The sequence below is a fragment of the Geospiza fortis genome, unplaced genomic scaffold, assembly GCF_000277835.1.
Source record: "Geospiza fortis unplaced genomic scaffold, GeoFor_1.0 scaffold70, whole genome shotgun sequence".
NCBI classification, from domain to species: Eukaryota; Metazoa; Chordata; class Aves; order Passeriformes; family Thraupidae; genus Geospiza; species Geospiza fortis.
The window spans coordinates 6092577-6109819 of record NW_005054317.1 but is presented as its reverse complement, the minus strand read 5'-3'; the positions used below and the strand labels follow the sequence as shown (position 1 = coordinate 6109819).

Here is a 17243-nt window from a genome sequence, read left to right as displayed (position 1 = left end):
ACCCTGCGATGTGCTGAAGATGGCCCAGCTGCAGGGATGGTCACCAGCTGCTCTGGCTTTAGCAGAATGTTCTGGCCCTGCAGCCCACGCTGGGCCCTGGTGCTGAGGGCTGGGAGCCAGAAGCAGCTGCTCTGGGGGTGACATCTCCTTTCTCCTGCAGACCTGAGGGGATTCCTGTGCAGACACCTTGAGGGACACCAGTGCAGGGGCTGTGTAAGCAGAGGGACCCGTCTGGGCCACATTTTGACAGAACTAGAGAAACAGCCTTGGTTACAAGCATAATTCTGGCGCCCTTAGAACAAAAGAACTGTGAAACTGCTGGGGAGCCGTGCTCAGCTGGGACACCTGGTGTTTGCACTGGCCTTGTGCTCACCTCCAGAAATGTCTCTCAGCTCCTCAGCATCCCCAGCCCAAGCCCACTCTCATCTGCCATGCAGACTGGATGGCACATGCTGGGAAAGGGATTAAAAGCATCACAAGGCTGTTGATTCACCACTGATTTACCACAGGAACTTTAATAATCACTCTTACCATGCAGTTTAATGCCCACAGATTATTTGTGTGCTTGAAAACTGTCAAACTTGGAAACAGAGCTGCTTTAGAGTGGTGTGATAGCAGCAAAATCCTGCTCAGGTCTTGGCACCCTGGGCTGCTGCATGGGAGCCCTTGGGAGCTCATGGCTGTTCCTGGGATTCATCCAGGACTCTGCATTTGTGCTGCTGACAATGCCTGCAGCAGGATCCCTGAACATCACAGTCAGAAATGCCTCTGCAGCTGCTAATGAGCAAGCTAAACACCAAATAAGAAGAAATGACAAATATTGTTGTTACACTTACATATTCCCATGGGTATCGTGAAGCCAAGCTTTCAGTTTATCAGGAAAGTGAATTTAAATAGTTTTTTTCAAGATGCCAAAAAAGGTGGCAGATAAGGATGCCAAGTTTCTATAGTAACCATGAGAAAAGCAGTGATTATCAGCAATATCACATAGGAAAGACTGGATTGTCTTTTCATTTTACATGTAGCCCATTGCTTAAAAAAATTAAACCCTTTTTTGAAAAAAAAAGAAAAACCCTATGGAAAAAATTGAATATGAAATGCATTATGCAAAATTATTTTCTAGGATTTTCCAGCCTGTGTATCCTTGCCACCTGACTCAGTGTTTAGAGGATGAGTCTCTGAACAGAATGCTTTATGGCAGAAGAATATGTGAATAATAAAGCAGGACTTCTCATATTTTCTCACCTAGTAACCCAGGCAGCAGAGGGGAAAAATCAATATTGATTTCTTACTGTAAGCTCCTTAGGACAGAGTGTGTTCTTTGTTTGGCATAATGAGGCTCAGGTACAGACAGCACTTGGGTACAAGGTTGTGAAGTCTTAGAGCTGCTGGGAGGAGCCCACGTGGCAGCACAAGGTGCCAGGCTCAGTGATCTGCACCTCAGTGCTGCTGCTCTCACACACACCTGAAGGCTGAAACCTGGCTGGACTTTGGAGAAAACCATGGTAGATGGACCTAAGAAAAAAAGAATGAGAGATGAGGAGAATCATTCCAGCAACACAGAAACCCACTGCTCTGGGCTGTGTTTTAAAGCAGTAAAATGTATTTTAAAGATTTCTTCTTACTTCTGAACTATCTGAAAGCTGGATGACTGTTTCTTAGCAAGCAGAAACAAAGCAAAGATATCAGTTACATCTCACATGTGTAAGGAGCACAGAAAGGCCTGAGAGACCAATTGGTTGACTTGTGATCTGCTGACTCCAGCAGCTCCACCAAGCAAACTTCCTCTATTTTTAATGCAAGTCCAAGGAACATTATTGAAACCTTACTAAAATTTACTGCATTTCAAAATTTCTGTTCCCAAAATTCATAACTGATGCCAGGTTTGTAGAAATAAATCCCTGCAGTTTCATTTATGAAACTTTATGCCCAGACACAGGTATTTTTACCTGTTGGAAAGCATGCTCGAGTGAAAACTGTGATTCTCATGGCCTCAACCATTGCACATGACTGCTAAGAGCAAATCTCTGTGTCCCTCATCACTTGCCATAACTGCTGGCTTTGACAAATTGGCTCAACAAAGCCCCTGCTGTGTGTCAGCAGTGCTTTAGTTTGAGGTTCACAGGATGATGATTAAGAAAAACATTGTGAACAAAACTCAGAGCCCTTGTGCTGCTCCAGGCAGAGGTGTTGTTCACAGCCCTGTGGCAATCAATCCCCCTGGATGCTGGAGACATAAAGCTGCTAACTAGAACACAAAGGGCAAGGATCCCAAACTGCTGATCTTGAAAAGCAGGTTACAGCTGCTTACCTACAGCTGCTTACCTATAAAATACTACTGTGCTAATGACAAGAAAACAGATCCTATTTGTGCTTGACTATGAACTGGGGACAACAGACTCACCCTGAACCTACTGTCAGTACTCACCTGCCTCCTTAGCTCATTACAGGCAGGGATAAGAGTGTGGGGTCTCCAAAGGCTCCCTTTGGCCCAAGCTTTGGGTGCCTACTGGTGCCCTTCTGTGTGTGACAGGTCAGAGACTGCCAGGACAAGCACATCCACCCACACAGGCCCGGATAGACAATCCCCCTGACACCAGTTTGCAGCCAGTATTTAGCTGGGGTCTGTTCTCCCAAGGGAGTGGCTACATCAGGGACCCAGTCTGGACTCACAGTGGTGCCCTGGAACACCCAACCTCTCCTGTGAGACATGTGGCTATGAAAGAAAATTAATGACATATTTTAAATATCCTTGCCACACACAGAGGGAGTGTGGTCCTGATCACTAAATGATGCTAAAATGGCCAGAGATATGCACAAGTATGTACAAGCCAGCGTCTGATTTTTGAAAGTCAAAATTATGATTTCATTGAACTTTTAAACTGATTATGGCATTAGCAAGAGCAGTACAAATCTTTCTGGCTAAGGCAGGGTAAGTAAATTATCTCAGTGCAGTATCTGTCTTCCTGTGGATTTCAGTGCAACTCTTCCTTGAATCAATTTGTGATGATGTGTTTGTACCTGCCACAGAGCCAAATACACAATCTGATCTTATGCCAAGCCACTATTAACAACTGCATTTTCAATTGATTCTAGGATATTCATTAACTGGAATCTACAATTACATATAATTTACAGGCATATAATTTTAAATCACTTGCACTGAGCTTACTAAGCTCACTTTATGACATTCAAATGCATTATTCTTAAAAATTCACTGAGTAGTCAGCTTGAAAATAATTACAGTGGGATAGCACTGGATATAATCAAGTAGAAACTTAGAACAAGAATGACCAGAAATGCCTATAGATCACTTTTGCCATGTGACTTTCACATTCCCTTCAGGAAAGTGTTATGTACTGGTCTGTGGGCTCCAGAGCTGTTCCACTGACTCAACTCCATTAAAGCAAATGGAGTTTGCTTTAAAACTCCTTGGACTTCTTGTGTCATGGACAACTCCTAAGCAACACCTTTTCTCCTATACTGGCAGCTGGTGTTTCAGAGATTTATTTACCCTTTAGACAAGTGTCCTGCTGGGGGGGGGATGCTCTTGGCAAGCAGCTCTTCTCTTGCTCTGGGGCTGGGAATGTTGGGCACAGCTTGGAGCTGAGCAGCAGCCAGAAACATCAGGGTCAGGTTAACTGGATTTTAGATCAAAGAACACTACACAGTATCCATGCACAGTAATAAATCCATGAATAAATATAACAAATAAAATACATGCATGGTATTTGATTAATTTTATATAGTGATTTCATTTTCAAATGCTACATATGTTCTGCTCTTTATCTGTATTCTTTCTCTGTGATCTTTGTGCTCTTTATCTGTATTCTTTGTGTAGAGTTATTTTACATACCATAAAAGCAAAGTGCACTGTGATGCAGGAAATCCAAAACTCCAAGTTGGAACTTAGGGCCCTCACTGAAAACTGCACTGAAACCCAACAGAGATGTGTTATATCAATTGCATTATTTTATTGCAAGGTGTAGTGGAGAACCTCACACAAACATGTTGGACCTGCCCTCCAAGCACAGCTTCCCACAGGAATCACAAACACCTCCCTGCCTTACCTGACACAAGGCTCCACTTTTGGGGTGTTGGACCAACCCCTCCCCACTCCTCAGCCCTGTGTTGTTACAGCTGATGGTAGCTGATACCCTCAGCACCTCACAAAATACACAGTAAACAAGTAAATTTTTTTTATTTGAGTAAAACCATGCTTTACACATAAACACCAACAACTTTCTTGATTCAGCTTCATTTGTTTTCATATGGAAGCTGTGAATATTGGAAATAAATTAGACTAGCAAATAACTGTCTTAGACACAAGGAACTTTTATGCTATGTGATCTTCCACTGCATTACAATTTAATACAAAGCTATAAAAATAAGACACTGTTTGCCAAATATATTAATTTGGTTGCAAAACTATTGTTTAATTTAAGTTTCAAGTCATATAATAAATTATATGGCTCAGTCAGATTTTGCAAGAAGTGAAAAGATACTATGAATACAAAATAATACCCTCTGATGTTCTGACTATGCCAATTCATAGTATTTCCCAGAATTCAGGTCAAAGTAACAGCTCAGAAATGGATCATACAAAAGAGTCAAAACTTCCTCATCTTCTTCAGCACTGGGGTGATCTTCACCTGTGTGAAGTGGAGAAAGTAAGAATAAATCACTCTATTCCCCCAAACAATAACATGGAAATATCTTTCTGTCAGATGTGACATTTTTTCTTTCAAATGTATAATCTTCTGACTTCTGAATTGTTGCCTTCAGGATAACAGCAATTCACATTTTTGTTATATTTCTGAAGACTTGTACTTAACTGAGGTGGAATGAGGTCAGCTGGAGTTTGCTTAACAACAGGACTTTTCAAAGTTCAATGGAGCAGTTCACCAAAAGTACCTTTACTAATAGTGGATAAAAGTATTCTTAAGTGGTATTTTCCTCAATAACCTTCTTAAAAATTTTTTAGCTTGAACAAAGACAGTCAGTGCATACTTAAGGCTTGTAAGAATGAAAGAATTTGGATGTCTGGTATCCAATATGTCACCTGAATATCCAGGATAGGTAAATCTGTGGAAAAGATCTTTCAGTATCAGAGAGGAAAAAAGATTCTTCCTGACAATAAAAATTTTAAATCTAACTTGTCTAAAGTTATATAAAATGCGAGAAAACTTTCAGGTAACAGAAATGAACCTTTAGTATAAAATACACTGATAAAACCCTACAGGCTTTTCTTACAGATGCTTTATATATTATAGCTTCTTTCCTGAACCTGTGTGTCTTTCATATAAGCTAAATTTAAAGTCATATGATCTAGAGCTTTTTGATAGGAGATAATTCCCAGCTGAATGCAATCTGTACCTTGAACTTCATCACAAATGTTCATCCCATCCTCAGCCTGCTAATATTGAGTGCTTTGCACACCCTAAAGCTCCATGACAAGTAATGGCTTGTGATGCAAACAGCAATGGCTTCACAACTCTATTTTCAGCCAGAGTCACACAGCAATAAATGGGGAACATTATCTGGAGACCAGAAAGTAACTTGGTGCATTTGATGCATACAGAAGTGTGCACTTCATCCCTTCAGAAGAGATTTCAGTTTTGTTTCCTCAATACCATCTAACAAATACCACCAGAAAGAAACTGTCCTTCACCCTAACCAAAGATAAGAAGGCAAAGCCAAATTGTTTCCCTCCCTGCTGTGGGTGCTTCATCAGGCCTGGGCAACTAAATGAAGTCAATTGGGATATTTTGTTTGGACAGCTCTTGGGCAAAGTGATGCAGTGCAGAAAAAAGGGGAAGAACTGAATGTCTTTTTCTCCATTTCAGATCACAGTACATAAGCAAATGGTTTTCATGCCTCACTCCCTCACACAGCCTCACAATTTCACCTGAAACCCTGCTGTTATTTCCACTGCATTCTTCCTTTTATTATTTTGCTTTCCAGGGCCTATGCTTCTCTTTAAAATGATTCTCTTTTCTCCTCTAAGCTTAAATGTCTCTCCCTCTTTACCTTGGAACTGGCCACTCAATACACTCCCTGGTTTGAGTTAGGAATAAGAAATTCTTCAGCTTCATCACAGGTATACCTCTTTCCCCATGTGCCTTGAATTCATACCAAATCAAAATTATATTGCATCCAGGACTAGCTGGATTTATACCTTTATATCAATAATTCCCTGCATGTATTTTCATGTGACCAAAAGGAGAACTTAATTTTCTAGACCTATCTTGTTTTTAAACTCAGGCTTCTTTCCTTTAGCAGTTCACAAGACCCCCAAATGCATTATAAGGCATTCCTAGGTGTTGCAACAAATTTCCAGTGGTAGGATGGAGTATCCAATTCTGAGCAGACATATGAAAACCTCCTTGCTGTTCTTCTTCCTAAATAGAAGTACTACTTAAATTAAGTGATACACTTCTAAAAGACTCCAGTAGTATGTAGTGGTTGTGTTAGAAGGTGTCTTTCTTGTTTTAAGTGGTACATTCTGGGCAACCTGACCATATATAGGAAGGAAGTGCTTGTGGCCAAATTAACTGGTCAACAGGTCACTTTCAAAGAAAATTTCCATCATTGTTCATCTTGCCACCACCCACACGTTTGGGGTTGAAGCTGCTCAGAATTGCATGAAAAAAACTCTTTGCAGTTTAATTTGCACCTCATGGTGAAAGCAGAAATTAAATGGTATTTTAGGTGAGAAAATAATTTGATTTTAAGTAAAAACTGAGCACTGTGATATACATTACAGAGGGATGAGTGGCTTTTTGTCGAGCTGAAAGAAGACTGAAGGTAGCTAGCACCTGTAAATACCTGTTATGTTAAATGAAATGCTGCCCCACTGAAATGAGGGGGACCATTGTTTTTCTGGAAAAAGACTTGATCAAGATGTCTAAACCCAAATAACAAAGAACAGGGCAGGTATGTGGCAGCTTTTTCTGAACTCAGAAATGAATGTACAAATAACTGTGTTGTTATGTGGATTATGTCAACAGTGTTTACACAGTCACCACTATGGAGAACTAAAATAAATAATTTCCCTTTTCACAGAAATATATTTTTATTTTATTCTAGGTTTTAATATTAGAAAACACCTTGTAGCAAATGTCACTTTAAGATACATGGATCATATTCTGACTCTGATGGAAGTCCAATGCACTGGATCAGCTGTCAGCAGATGGTCTGGTGGAAAGAACACTGCTGATATTTTCTCCAAGGTGATCCTTGAACTACAGTGCTCAAATCTATGCTGTAATTATGTACTGCAGGGTTACCATATGAATACTGTCAGCAGCTGTGGCCCACAAAAGAAGACTCTGTGGTTCCTAGAGTTTTTATAACCTTATCCCTTGGTCTTAAGGCCAAGACACAATGAAGTAAGTTCCAGAACATTTGTAGCTTTATCACTGTCACTTTATTTAGAGATTTTCTTGCTATGTCAAGACAAACAAAACTGTATATACCCCAGAAACATCAGTGCCCACTAATGGAAAAATCTATGGAAATGTATTGTATTTATGAGTCTAATTTTTCCTCTTATTGTATTGGGAAACCTGTTGAATAGAAGACTACTTCTCATTGCATCTCACCATTTAACTAATGGATGGTGCAAATGTTAAGAAAAGAACTACAGAGTGAAATCCTTTCTTAGAAAGGAATCACTTTTCTCCCCAAAGTTAAGCCCCAACTTAAAGATTTCTTTAAAATATAAGAATTGACCAATCTTTATTAATTTACTAATGCTATACTATTTTTATTTAAGGATACTTTTAGATAAAATTCCTGTCTGGAATACATTAGGAGTCATTGCAGATTTTCAGGGCTCTTTATATGGTTTTGTTATCTTGTGACATTTGGAACACTGGAAAACTGCACAGAGTAAATAATCTTGGGACACTTCCAACATGAGAATTAAGTAATTATCTAATGTGATATTAAAAAATCAAAAAAAAAAGGGCGAGGCTGAGCAGAGCAGCAGAATGTTCTGGAATGGATTTGAGCATTCAGTTTGTTCAGATCTGGTATATAATATATCTGGTTATGTCAGTAATGAACCAGCTCTTTTGCCACACAAATTACTGACCTCAAGTGAACTGAGAAAGGAAAAAAAAGTTTTTCCCAAGGTCCTCAAGATATATCACAGGACACAAATTATTTAGCACCTCTTTCAAAAATGATACTCCAAACCATCTAGTTACCACGGTCCATTGGATTTTTTTGGTATCTAGGAAAATACCCAGATTCTGAGGTTTGATGGGGATGATCTAATCTGACAGGCCTTTATCACACAGCACTGCAGCTTCTCTGCTGCTTTCATAGAGAGGGGTGTCCAGTAGCTCAAAAAAAAAACCAAAATCCAAACTGTCCTCTTTGGAGAGAGAAGGTCATGGAATAGCTTTGTTGTTCTCTCTTATTTCTTGGAGAAATGATCCTTTCAGTACAGCAGGGTTTTTTGAGTATCTGGAGATAGAAAAGTTTCTGTATGAAGTTATCAAAATTACAAATATCCAACATATACATGAGTCAGAATTTTACTCAATGAAGGTACAAAAATAAAAGGAAAAAAAAAGCTATGGTATGTAGACAATTTCTCTTCCTCAAATGTGCAATCACAGGCACATGATGTAAAATATTTCAGCTTAAAGGAAAATGAGTTTAGGAACAATTCACAAAAGAGTTTTGAAATTCTAGCGTGGATAACAGGAGAAATACAAATTCCCAAATATACTTATTTTTAAAGCTTTTAAAAGATAACTAAAAATAAAACACAATTACAAAATTTATAAAAATTACAGGTTTACTGCAACAAGCCTTGGATTTCATAATACTAATGAAAAACATTCTCTGGGACCTTTCATGAATTTTTATCCAATGTGCCTATAGCTCAAGGATGACTGTTCAATTCTGCTTGGCTTATTTAGGACCCTTAACACAACATATTACTTGATTCTTCAAAGCAAGGTCCCTTCCTGACAGAAAAATTGTATTTTGCTGTCACAAACAATTACAAGTCTACATCTATGAAAATGTTCCCAATTTGAGGGGCATAATTTATTTTAGACAGTAAATCACTGAGACATCTTTACCCCTTGGACAGCCAGAATAGAGGGGTCAGATTTATGAGAGCTCCCAGTGAATTCCTGAGACCTGAAGAAAAATGTAAATGTCTATCCTGGAAGTGTCCAAGGCCAGGTTGGACCTGGCTGAGGGGAAGGTGTCCCTGTCCATGGCAGGGGGGGTGGAACTGGACCCCAAGGTCCCCTTCACCCCAAACCATTTGGTGATGATCCTTCTGCTCTGTTTCCTAACATAAATGATAACAAAAAGGGCATTTGAGGAAACAAAGTATTTCTTTATTCTGCTGTTGACTTTCCAGTTTCAGTTAAGGTTTTTACCATTCTCTAAGCAAACACCATTAATAAGCAAAAGTCTGTAACTCTGGTGACAACAGTCCTCAGGAAATCACTCTAAGATTTCATTTAAAGCTAAATCTGCAATTTTTCTTCATAACAGAAGTATCTCTTATGCAAGTATAATCATGCCTCTGAATAAGAATGTTTACTCCTTGTGTTCTTACGTAGGTTTGCCATCCCCATTAGCATAAATTCCTTATTTTTAACAAATAAATGCATTTTTTATGAGTTAATCTGTATGGAGCCAGAACACCAGGAAACAGCAACTGCATGTTATTCTTCCAGCAAAGGCAAATAATACTACATGGAAAACTCTGCTGCCTTGAGCTGAGATTCATAAACAAGGGAACTTGAAACCAGAAAGTAGTAGGATAGACAGCTATGAGAAGCCAGTACCAGTACTACAGAAAGAACATTTGGAAGTGTCTTTGTACCCAGGCTCTTTTAATTGTCTTCATAAATTCCTACCTGGAGGTCTCTGTTTTGCTGAAGATTTAGTGTTCTCTTCTAGCTGTTGGCTTCCAGGAATGACAGGGGGACTGAACACGTTTAACCAGTCCCTGGAAAATACAAATCAAAATATCATCTATAAAAACCCAGTTTGTGTTCCTGTTTTTTTCTAATTCTTTTGATTATTAAAAAAGAAAAGCCAGAAGAAACTGCAGGTTGTCAAGTATTCTGAAACAAAATCAAGCTGGATTTTATTAATATAAAAATAAACTTTACAGTTAATATAATTATTAAATGTTAAGACTTTCTCCATTTAGGCCTTTTCACTTCTGTTCACATTAAAATCTGTGGTTTAAGTCAGGTTTTCTTTTCAGATTTCAGCTGGTGTGGCTCTCTCAGCACAGGGTGTACAAGTATCACACAAAGTTATCCTCTGAAAGCCTCCAGGACCCATCAGATGAACAGCCTGTGGGAATCAATTTGATTAAAAATCCTTACCCCCTCTAAAGAAAGAGGCTGAAAGACAATCACAAGATGTGTTTGGTTTGGTTACCACTGACTTGGCAGTGTTGTTGATACGGGGGAAAAACATTCTGAGGCAAATACATTCTAAATAATTCCTTCTATCCATTTCCTATTGTTATAAAGTCTTGCATGTACTAAAGAAAAATTTATTATTGAACATAACATAATTCTAGCTAGTGGCAAGACAATATAGAGGACTCTTATCACAGGTGTCTTGTATCTATTTTACTTCTGTAAAGAAGATTTTGATGGGATCTTCATCATAGAGGAGAGAGGACTTTCTTCTATTCATGGACAAATTATGTGTGTTCTGGACACCAGTGTCATAACTTCTAAAAATTATTTTCATGCTATCATACATTCAAGCAAAGGTCAATGTTCCTTTCACATACCCCACTTTATGAAACACTGTCTTTGATTGTTGCAGCACAGATAAAGGAAAACAGAACAGCTGTTTTTATTGTTATTGTTGTCACATTTTTTTGTTGCAAACTGCATTGCAGTGACAAAGTCACTCATATTATACTATCTATCAGAGAAAGATATCCCTAGAAGGACACATCCATGTCACAAAGACATTCTTTGTTCGGGTGACCATGTCTTGTAATTCTTTTCACATATGAAACGAATCTCTGCACACAGCATAGCTGAAGTTTCCTTAAATTCCCATCTCTCCTCTCCAGCAGTAAAGAGCTGTAATGAATTAAAGCTTCCATATCATCATTAACTGGACTGAACAACTGCAAGTCAACACTTGAACGCAGAGTTTGAGGGACCTCAATGAATCACCTCATTTTGATAGAACCAGATCCAACATTTTTGACCAACCTATTTCACTGCAAGGCAAGAGGTATCGAAGGGGATAAATAAACACGTATGTTTGCTTCATGCTGATGGGAGCAGTGCAGCTCTAAAGAGTAAATGAAACTTGGTTTGGGATTGATTTGTCTTATGTTTGACTGTTCCAACAGGTGGCACAAGAGCATCATGCATGTGAACTTGTGCTACAGGCTGGGGAGATTAGCCAGAGCTGGAGAGGTAACTTCATGGCTTTGTCTAAAAGGGATAAATTTTTCCAGATTTCCAGATAAATTTGGCAGATTTCTTTACATTCCAGACTGTAATTGTCTCAACTTCATGGTCCAACACCAAGGAAATAGGAAATACACTTCTAGTTTCTGAAAAGCCTTCATGACCTCATGTACAAGTTACTTCTGTCAGAGAAATCTGGCAAGGCTCAGTCATCTGGTACAATTGCTAAAATATGCTGACTGCTTTGGTTTTTTTTTAGTTTTTCTGCTACTTCTGGACTTGTTATTGATTCTACATCATCTCCTGTTGGCATGTGTGCATAATCTGGGTTGAATCTGGGGACAACCACCTATCTGTTTGCAGTCAAAATGGAAAAAACTAATTTTCCGCCTCAGGAAACAGAACTGTTGGTGTAGAAACCCAGCAAGTAGCATGGCAGATTTAAAGGAAGAGATATTGAATTTTCCATCATGTCAAAATGTAAAAAACATACTTTAAAATTTCCTTATAGCATCATATTATTTTCACATACATGGCCAACATCACAGCCAATCCCTCTCTTCTGCCATTCAGCCAAGGCCACTGGGAGTTGGTACAAGCAATGCCCACAGCCATGTCTGTCATTGTCACCTTATCTGCATTCCCTGAATGCAGCCAAAGCCTCTTCGTCTACACCAAAGCTTCAGAAGCTTTAGGAATAACAGTTACATGCAGGTTGATACCCAGTAGTATGGGAGAATGTATTTTCCATTGCTGTCCCTTGCCTGTGTGGTTTGATCTGCCTGAAAATGAGCCCCAAACCCACGAGACTCTGCCCATCCTCACAGCAGGGGCTGGCAGCACAAAGCAGCAGCACCAGCCTGATTCTCTACAACTGCACTGAAACAAAGCCAGCCAAGGCAAAGGTGATCTCTCAGAGAAATTGCATCAAATTTGGGGAAGGTAAGGAAGTATTGTGAGTGCTAAATAACACCTCTGCTTCCCAACTGCCTTTCCTTCCACAATCACTCGATGTCTGAGAGCCAGAGAAGAACCAGAATATTTCTGCTGCGACAACTGCTGAAACAAAAGTGCAAGAAGAGAGAAAGTGCTCACTTCTGAAGAGAATTATCTTAGTCAGACCAACACAGTTACAAAATATAAAAGCTCTGGAGTACATATGCAGTCCTACCAGTCTGGCATAAACCAGAAATATTTAAAGATTTGTGTTTTTCATCTAAAACATGTATCAGGGAATTCCTAAATAAATAGGACCTTTAAAACAGAGAGAGTGTCAGCGAGAAGGAAAGAAAGCCAGTAAGGTAATTACCTCCAATGGAAAAGAAAGAGGCAAATCATGGAGAAAACAATGAGGGAACAAGGTAATAATATGTTGTTAAAATTAAATAATATGTTGTTAATATTTAATAATGTGTTGTTAAAACCAGTATTGTGCTATATTAATAGGTTTTATTACTCAGGAAACTGATAAATTTTAGTTTGAAGTCTCATATCTGGAAGATCTGCATGAAATATAAAGTCTGAGAAATCCGAGATAGATGATTTTTTGAGTAGCCAGGTGATTTTATCTTTGATTTTGTCCTTCATTTATTGGAGTCAAATATTCTATTAAGGTGTTCAGTTTCATATTAATATTTATTTTGATTTATCTGATTTAGTAGATGAATAACTACTTTTTCTAGGAGGTGCAAGTGTAAGATCTAATGATTTTGATGGTTCTAGAAGGAGGCAAAGAAGTTTTTATCAATGGCAGAAGCAACAGGGATGTGTTGGAAAGTCTATTATTTCCTATTAAGACAATCTTGATTCAGTTAATGTTTTTTCTCTCAATGTCCAAGGAAAACAAATAGTTTTGCTATTCAACCCCCTCCCACCAAGACATGTAATCAAAACATTTCAGTACTAGGGTTTCATTGTTGACTTAGTATTACTTTCAAGGATAAAACATTTTACACAATATATATAAAGAACTGGTTTACTACTGGTTTACTACTTATGTAAGTTAGTTAGCAAAGTCTAAATTAACCTCCTAAAAACTTGAAGAGAAATTAAAAAAAATGTCATGAGTGCTGAAATCTTCCTGGTTAAATTACACTGGAGATTAAGTGCTGGCAGTTGATGGATAAACTTCTGAGGAGAGGCTTTGCAGCTGAGCAGTCACACCAAACTTCCACAGTAAAACCTGCAGCTGCTTTTAGGAAGCAACTAAAGCATTTGTGTGTGGGACAGAGGGTTTCAGTGAATTTTAAAAAAGCATCCTGAAAAATGTGTTAGACCTTGACAAAAGTCAAAGACCACCGTGAAGGCAACTGGCAATATTCTGAGAAACACAGACTCTGATCTGTGTTCCTGGTTATTGTGGTTTTATTCTGAGTGAATAGAGAATATTTATTTTTTATTAAAGAAGCTAGTTTATCTCATTAAAACAGAAAAGCTAATCACACATTCTGACTAATTAAACCCACTCTATTTATGCTATCAATGCCTCCAGCTGTAATCAATACAATCAATGTGCAATAAACCATCCAGAGCTTCCTGATAACAGCGTGGAATGCCAAATATTGTCTTTTGACATTGTGAGCTGCATTGTAGAAAGGCTCAGAATAGGTTCCACACATACTCAACAGTATCATGTACCTTTAGAGCTTGCACTAAAATTCTTCATTATTCCGAAAGCTATTCTGCATACCAAAATATAATGCAATTGTTATATAATCTTGTAACATTTTTCTTAAAAAATATTACTCAAAAATTATTTAAAATACTTTCAGATAATAGTAGTCATATAGTGAAATGGTCACATGATAACTGAACTGTGATGGAAAGCAAAAGAATCTTTTGGATTTATGAACATCATTTTCACTTTTATGACAGTATGGTAAATTTTGCAGAAAAAAGGCATCCATCAGCAAAGTCTGTTGAGAAAATCAATGATGCTTTATTAAGCAGCACTTATCAATGACAATGTATTAAAATTATTACCATCAACAGAAATCCTTAGAATCAGAAGTTTTTCACTGAAATCTTAATGAATACCTTTGATACTTTGATTTTTTCACAGATACTTTTGCAGATTGGGACACTGAGAAAATGTCAAATCATTTTGTATAAAGATTTTTAATATTGCACTGTCTTGAGATAGCATACTTTATGGCATTTCTTTTGGATCACATTTAATTTGTATTAAATCAATGGGATCATTTGATCCACTTTATTAAAAAACTGAAATGCTTCAAAGTATTAGTATGGTTCTGTCCAACAATCTATACCAAAATTAAAAGGAATATTTGTTCAGCCTTGCAGGATACTGCAAAAGTGCAAGGCTAGGGCTCCATTATATCAAATCAGGGAATGAAAAACCAGCATTAATTTTGTATCATTATGAACACATCAGATTGACAGTCTATTCAACACCTGAAGGGTACAATCACTAAAACCACAAAAGATTGGATTTAACTGCATTACTCAGTGAATTTTTATGAACTTCAGAGGAGAATGGACTGGTGCCTGGGTGAAGTAAAAGGAGCCTATTTGCTGAACTGTGTTTTTACAGTGGATTATTTGACTAACAGCAGAGGGCCTGAAAATGTCAATGTGTGAATCAACTGAAAAAACATTTTAACAAAAAAAAGGACCAATTCCTGACATCTTGTGTAGCTATCAACTTAAATCTCAGTGCATACTTCTGCTGTATTAGCAGTATTTAATACCATGTGGAGCAAATCCTTCTGCAAGTGCTGAAAGTGCATAGTGATATCTTACCATGATGCACTGGATGCAGAGTGCCAGCTCCCATCTAAAGGATGCTCCAGTTCTGCTGAGATAGAGACCTAATTTTCTCCTGTTTTTAATTTTAGTTATACCTATTTAAGAAAATTTAGTAGAGACTATCTCAGTTCTTAGATAAATTGATAAAAAGTCACCTGGCTTTGTAAGACTCCCTCATCTATTCCCTGATCCAACTTTTTTGGAGCATGAGTTGCTGGTTAGACTCCTCCAGATTAAAAGATGTGAATTTACAATTATTTCAATATCTCATCAGCTTCAGGCTCATGTGTAACCTTATTAAGTTAAGGCAAATTACCTACACACATCTGTTTTGTTTCTGCTATGTCACATGTAAATCCTGAATGCAAAATGGGAGGTTTGGGTTTATTTTTTAATAGGAGACCTCCATAGAAATAAATTCTTCAATAATAGGTTCAGTAGTGAAGCAATGACTTTTTTAGGCTGTTAATGATGAAATTTGTTTGATGTATGTACAAAATACAATTATTATTTGAAAATATGTTGAAATAAATTTTAGGTCCTGCCACTACATATGACTGTAATAATTATGAAATCACCTGAGCTTTAAGTTGTCCATTATTGTACATAAAATGCTTTAAACAATTCAAGTTCTTGAAAATTATTAAGTTTTTCCATAAAAATTCCATAAACTAATACAAATTCAGTATTAATTTATACATCAATCACTGTTTAGTGCTACTCAGTTGCAGGTGGGGAAACCAGTGTTCTTTTAATGAAAAACTGAGTGAGTTCACAGAAGCAGAAGATATACTACCAAAAGAATACAGAATATACTTATACATAAAAATCAAGGAGTTTTGAATGCATATTTTAACAAAAATCTTGAAAAATAACATAATATCTTACTATGACTTTGCAAGAATTGAAAGTTCCATTTTCAAAACTATTTAAGGGCAATCTGACAATACAATGATGATTTAAAAAAAAAAAAGTAAGCCATGAGCTAAAATTGTGTTATTTTCCTGGAGTGCTACTGTAGTTTCAAGATATCATTAAATCAGCACAAAGCAACACTTATCATTTCCTGCACATTTTTCACAGTGAGCTGCATTCTGACTATGAGTAATCTGTTAATCTGTTCTCTGCCTCACAATCCATCAAAGTGACAGATTCATTCCATCCCTAATACATAATATCTTCATTTACTGTATGCCTTACTGGAACTTGCTTTTTTTCCTAGCACTAAGATTGAGAAAATCACAAGCGTATTTAGAAAATGCCTTTTTCCTTCCTCCAAACCACTTCAGCAAGTCCTTTTTGCCAAACACTGCACTTCTAATGGAGGCAGGGACCTCCTTAAAAGCTAAATAATTTAATTGTCCATGAGATCATAAAAAGTATAAATGCAACTGTGCAGGGAACACTGGAATCTGCTCTTGAAGTCTTAAATCTCTAAATGAACTATCTTAGGGGTGCTAGATTGGATTCAAGGATAACAAAGGAGATGTGAATTCTACTTACTAAACAAGATATTTAGATAAAGTAAGGTGCTACTACAGGTATCTACACTATAATCATGCTGACTGGTATTGGCTGAAAATCTCAAGTGTTAACGTTTTCCAGTTTGTCTTTCATTATCAAAGTTGAAATCATAACTTTGTGCAGGTTATTAAAGCCATACACAGTCATCTACATCTAAAAATACAAATGACCTGAATTTGGAGGTTTAACAGCTTAGTAATTAATATATTTTGCTATTTGGTCTATGTTTTGTAGTTAAATACATGAAATTGCTATCATAACGTCTGTTAAATAGAAGGAACATTTAATTTTACTTAAAGACTGAACCTTTAGATGATCACTATGTTAGCTCGCTGGCTAGACCACAGTCTTGGTATTCATGAGCAATATAAATGGCACTAGTAGATAAAACCAGTGTTTTAACACCTGATATAAGTAAAGTACTATAGCTCTTTCTTCCTTGCTAGTTGTGATTCATTTATGAGAAGATCAGCTGTATAAATTGGAAGCAATGAATTTGCAAAGGTGTGTCAAAAT

The 17243-nt window shown here is 37.5% G+C and overlaps 1 protein-coding gene across 1 annotated transcript in view; it reads right to left on the bottom strand.

Annotated features, from left to right (window-relative positions):
• Positions 1-4539: 4539 nt before the first annotated feature.
• The window catches only part of CUNH3orf67 (chromosome unknown C3orf67 homolog), a 65088-nt gene continuing 52384 nt past the window's right edge, over positions 4540-17243 (bottom strand). Inside the window, 4 exon segments of the mRNA XM_031056314.1 lie at positions 4540-4652; positions 5063-5085; positions 8457-8475; positions 9897-9988. Of these exon segments, the coding sequence (XP_030912174.1) occupies positions 4540-4652; positions 5063-5085; positions 8457-8475; positions 9897-9988 (247 nt within the window).